A 5965-nucleotide genomic window follows, 5' to 3' on the forward strand; every position below is an offset into this window, starting at 1 on the left:
GGGATCCCAACAGCAACTGCCAGTGAGGAACTATCATAGTGTGATAAGTAAAGAATCTTTGGGTTTCATCATCACATTCGTTGTCCTTAAAATTTTAAACTTTTACTTCAGGCCCTCTACATGTGCACACCCTAGCCTTATCAGCCCTGGTGATCAGGTCTGCTTCAGAAACTAACTTCTGAACAACAAAGGTAAGACAAAAGTGTAGGAACAGAGAAATATTCATGGCTTCTGGCCAGCAAATATCCTTTCTTACATGGATGCTTCCTCCTTCACTTTATGGTGAAGAGTTGTTTGTATAGTTAGACTGTGTGCTAGTCTCAAGATTTCTTCCCAAATCAGAATCTGTCAGGGGCCAACCCTACTCACTTCCTGACTTAATGACAGGATCAAGTTTTCCACTTTATTGCCATAACTGGTAGAACTAAAAAGGGTATGTACTACATCTGTATAGTACATCTCTTAAGAAAGCTGATTCATAGCCATATTTACACTTAGGTACAGCTTTTAAAGTGTTTTTCTTTTTTTTTTCATTAGATTTCCTAGTGCAAGAAGAGAACAGAGTAAAGATGGAGAGACTGCATACAAACACCAGCTGTCATTCCTGATTCATTGGGCAACATAAAATCAGTCTGAAAAATTTTATAAGATTACAGTTCCCTTTCAGCAAGGAGTTTCCAGTTCCCCTGACTTGTTAAGTATCTTACCTAAAATGGAAGAGAATCAACAAGGAAACACTGCATGGAGATTGTCTACAACTTCTTAGATGAAGGATATTTGTCAGAGCTTTGGCCCTTGGGTTCAAATCCAAGCTCTATGTTCAGGAACAGAAGAAATCTTGAGGTCTTCTCATACTTAGATACTATGCTGTTAACTAGGTTATAGCACATGAGAGAGCTGACTGTCCCCATTTTGTGAATGGCCTTTGTATTTTCATATATTAATTTTTTCACATATTACACATACCAGAAGTTAAGTTTGCTTTGACTTGTAAGGAAGTGTTAAAATCACTTTAAGCATTATGTTAATTTTCTAGCATTCAAAAACTAAAATAAATTTAATTGAATTTTCTAAAAGCCATGAAGATATCTCTTGCTCACTAAGCCTGCTAAAGTCTTACGCACTTGTGATCCTTAAGTACTTGAGAGAGATGTAGAGGTCTCCCTCTCTGAGACAAAAAAGCAGAGAGGAAGAGGTGTGCAATACTTTGTAAATCACATATGCACTGTGAGAAGGAGAGCAAAGACACCATAGAACCAGTGACAGACTTACTGCTAGGATCTTCAGCTTAAAAGTCATGCGGTCTTGCCAGACAAAGCAGATGATGTGGGGCAGGTACAAAGTGAAGTAGATGACTCCACTGCAGGCAGCTGCCAGATTTGCTTTGGAGAAGAAGGTGCTGAACAAGAAACACTGCATCATGGTGGCAGTGATGAATGTCAGTAGGAACAGAAAGAAGAGAAATGGATTGCTATAATGCAGTACTTGTCCATGCTGTGAGCAAAAGGAAAACAGAAAAATTCAGAAGTATTGCTACCTCCTGAACTAGCAGAAAAGGTCGGAACTGCCATTGTCTTGTAACAGGCAATGAGTAATCAGCCAGTCTTTCTTATCTAATATGACTTCTAACCGTCCCAGGTAATAGTTTCAACACTTGAGGTCATAACAATATCAAATCCTTCCCTTAACTTTATCCCTGCTCCTGGATTGTGACTTCAGGTTAGTACAACAAGCTGTGGAGTTCATATTCGTATTTGATGACTGAATTAAGACCATCACTGATTGAAAATAGATGTTCTGTCCCTGTCTTAATACACAAATTACTCCAAGCAAGGTGTGCCTGCTTGGAAACTCATACATCTTAAATAAAACTATTTGAACAAGTATAATAAATTTTCACTGATCTCTTCTCACCGTCTCCTCAATCCACTTGCTCGATGTGCAGAAAAGACAGCTTAAGGAGGTGTGACAAAACACATCTTCAAAAAAAATAGCAACAAAACAACAGGAAAATTATAAAGCTTCTGCACATAAATGTTATTCAAACTCCAGAAGGTTAAGTGCAGTTTCTCAGGGATCCTTGTGTACTAAGTGACCCACTGGGTGAACTCTTATTGCCCTTTCTTCATTAGAGTTTTTGTAGATGAAACACTCCCTCCTAAGAAGAGCATGGACTGCTGCCAATTATCTATTTACTCCTAAAAAACAATGTTGAGACCTATTTATTAGGTCAACTTATATAAGGCTCAAATAGATCCATAAGACTATAAATAGATCTCAATGTTGTTGCAACATCCCACTGGGCCTCTGAGACTGATTTCTTTATCAATGTTGATGCAATGTCTCATAAGGATGTATTTACAAAGGTGCCTCGTGCTGGCATAGTGAAATCTGGGAAAGAAAGTGAATTTTAGGTACAAGGACATTCCTCTTTGGTATTAATTATCTCCTGATTTTTAATTAAACCAGTGTAGCAAATAAAGTAAGCTTTCTCTATCCATCCAAGCTGTGATGGAGCCACCAGGAGCTAGGACAACTCACCAGGGCATGCAGATAAGACAGAGCGGATTGAACCCTAACTTCCTATCTATACCGATACCAGTTTCCCTGCATCAGAAAAAGTGCAAGGACATTCTTCCTTATCAAAACGCTACACATTTATATAAGCAAACATAGCAGCAAGCTTCAAATATAGAGCTTGGTTCTCAGGTAACAGAGATAAGATGTAGTCCTCAGAGACAATATCCAAACTGTCTTGAAAAGTTACAAAAATTACAGTATTCTGAGTCACTGAAGCAAATGCTGGGCCGGGTTTTTTAGGCTTTTCTGAAAGTTCTATTCTTGCAGTCTCTTTTTCTACTGAAACAGTGGCATAATTTCTAAGCAGTCAAGCACAGGATATTATAAATGAATCACATATAGTGAATTAAAAGATTACAATTCTTCAAACTTTGATCTCTTTGATTTAAAGCAGCAATTATTATTTATTGGGGGTCTACATCTGCCTACAGAAAATACAATATACAGAGTAATCAGCTGGATGTACTGTTCTATAAGGGATCTCACAATAAATCTTTCCTAGTGAATTGATTTTTCTGCCTCTACCAAGTGCTGCTGATGTTATGAGGTGTGCTTACAAGAATGTGCCTGCTACATGCTGTGATCAGAACAGGCCACTACCATTCACACCTCCCTTTCAAGGGCTGCTGTCCTTTCTCAATGGCAAACTGGTATCAGCAGTGCAAACACAACAATGAGTTTGAGAGCGGCAACCCTTACCATGATCACTGCTGTCAGGAGGAATGTGCTCACAGCCATCATGAGAAAGCTGTCTAGGAACCAAGTGCACCAAATCACTCCATTAGTTATACCCCTGTTCTTCATAGCCTCTTTCAGACGCATTTCCTTCTCCAGCACTATACTCTTCACAATCATGGAGACTGAATATATCCAAGCTAGCACCATGAAGATGGGAAAGGTGCGGTTTAAGGTGATCATGAAGCTACAAAAGCAAGAAGGAAGAAATAAATTAAATTTAGGCAAAACAGAGAAATACTGAGATGAAAAACAAGAACAAAAAGGAAGAGGAGTGGGGAAGAATGCATTCATTAAATATGAAACTGGAAATGCTCAGTCTAAACATCAATAACATGTTGCTAGTGAACTTCACAAGCATCCTAAATATTAATGAGCTAATGGTCGCTGCATTGCCATGAGATAGATGCTACTTCTATTTTACAAAGAGGTTCTGAGAGTTACTGAAAGCTGCCAAACATGTGGTGGCTCATGAAAATACATCTCTCTTCACAGTGAATTGCCATAATGCTTTTATTATGATCAAAAAAGAGTATTTTAAGACATATGCTAATGTTAACAGTTTGCGAGTGTCATGATATTTTTGTGTTCCCAAGATTCACTGGTAAAAGAATTAAACAAATTAAGCATTAAAGCCATCAGGTGCTGCCAGCAAAGCTGCTGAAATTCATATAAACCATGACTCAGAGTATTGGGTCTAACTAAGATGGAGTTAATTTTGCACATGGCAGCCCCACAGTGTTGGGCTTTGCATTGGTAGCTAGAAAGGTGTTGATAACACATCAGTGTTTTGGCTACTGCTGAGCAGTGCTGGCACAGCATCAGCACTGTCTCTGACATTCCCACCTCACCAGTAGGCTGGGGATGGGCAAAACCTTGGGAGGGGACAAAATCAAGACAGCTGACACAAACTGACCAAAGGGATATTTCATATTATCTAAGGTGTCTGCTCAGATATAAAAGCTAAGAAAAAGGAGGAGGCAGTGCGGGGGGCATTTGATATTGACAACATTTGTCTTCCAGAGCAATTTCTATGTGTGCCAAATCCCAGTTTCCCAGGAAGCAGTCAGACATCGCTTGCTGATGGGAAGTAGAGAATAAATCCTTGGGGCTTTTTTTTTTTCATTTTTGCCTTAGTAAAGAGCCTGATGTTGGCCTACAAGTTGTTTTCCAATCTCAATTTCCTCCCCCATCCTGCTGAGGAAGGGAATGATAGAGTGGCTTGGTGGGCACCTGGTGTCTAGTCAAGGTCAACTCACCACAGTCCTTGGCACCCTTCATGGGACCAGACAGGGCAGTTATACATAAAGCATGCCATAGTTACAATAGTTAGCGAGTAGCAGTTCCTGTGCAGGACACAGAGTTTATCAGCTGCACTGCTTATCTCTTTATTTTGCTGAGCCTGGGAACATGTTAACACAAATAATGGCTGTGCGCTTTGCGCTGCCATTGATGGCCTTGATGTGCAGGGGGAGTTATCTTGTGAAGAAAGTGAGGGAACATATCTCCCATGCCCTAGCTGGGATTGATGCAGATGGTTTTATTATGCAACTTCCCAGGGTCCTTGTTCATCCTTATGTGAGCTGTTTACTACCACTAATCAACACTGCTAGCATATTGTTGTGTTTGGGAAATCTAGTGTGGTCCTGGTGTACAGGAAAACAAATTTTGGGTAAGGTGATACAGAAATATGCCTGGAAGTGAGTGGTCCCTGGGTGACAGGCTGTGTGGAAGCATTTGGGCAGGTTCTTCAAGTGGTTACCACCTCCCACAGCCTGAGAGTTGACACCTGAACAGGCAATCAACCCTGGGAAACTGACATATTCACCTGATAGAAGGGTGCCCTGCCTATCCCAATGAAAACCATCAGCTTGTAGCCCTGTACTGAGGCCTGCCTTGTGCCTACCATGCCACAGTTCGGTAGTCTCAGAGAACTGTAGTTGAGACAGGGACCCAAACTGCATTTGAGGGCACCATGGTTGAGATAGGGACCCAAACAACAATTGAAATTATTGCCCCAGTAGTGAAAAAGAAAAGGCTGACAAAGAGAACAACAGGTTCACGTTGTTGAATAGAAAGGGAGGGAGGTGGAGAGGGAGAGTCTGATCAAGAAGTATTTTGCATTCATTTTAGGTTTGGACATTGGTTGCCTGAATGCAACAAAGGTCAGGTTTGGGATTAGGGGTAGAACCTTGGCAAAGGTGGCTTCTGGAGTCTGGGTTATGTCAGTATAAGAAAAAGAGCAAATTTATTCAGTTATGTCTCAGTTATTGCACTTGCATATATACCTTAGGGCTAGGGTTAGATCTGGTGCTTGAGAGTCTCAAAGCATCCAGCAACCCAAGTACTCGATAGAATTAAGACAAATTGCTTTTACTCACACATCATCCACAAAACATGGATATGGCATTTGCTGCAGATAAATTCCCAATGGCACTTCAGTGCTGGTCTGGGTCTCTATAATCCCATGCTCAATCATGTCTTGCAGATATGCAAAGCCTCCCCAGATATAACGTAAATCATCTACAGGATCAGCTCTTGGACCAGGATCCCAGTACCTCAAAAGAAAATTCACATGGAAATCATTTGAGAAAACAGTGATTTTAGGGGAAGGTCATGATGGAAATCTATCCATCCATCCATCCTGCTG

General features: G+C 40.6%; 1 protein-coding gene across 1 annotated transcript in view; it reads right to left on the reverse strand.

Annotated features, from left to right (window-relative positions):
- Window positions 1-5965, reverse strand: part of ABCA4 (ATP-binding cassette, sub-family A (ABC1), member 4) — a gene marked incomplete at both ends in the record, with an annotated part of 49251 nt that overhangs the window by 32248 nt on the left and 11038 nt on the right. Inside the window, 3 exons of the mRNA XM_009077946.1 lie at window positions 1273-1494; window positions 3280-3502; window positions 5697-5873. Coding sequence (XP_009076194.1) covers window positions 1273-1494; window positions 3280-3502; window positions 5697-5873 — 622 coding nt within the window. The remainder of the gene's footprint in view (window positions 1-1272; window positions 1495-3279; window positions 3503-5696; window positions 5874-5965) is intronic.

This window comes from Acanthisitta chloris, unplaced genomic scaffold (genome assembly GCF_000695815.1).
Source record: "Acanthisitta chloris isolate BGI_N310 unplaced genomic scaffold, ASM69581v1 scaffold13987, whole genome shotgun sequence".
Lineage (NCBI taxonomy): Eukaryota > Metazoa > Chordata > Aves > Passeriformes > Acanthisittidae > Acanthisitta > Acanthisitta chloris.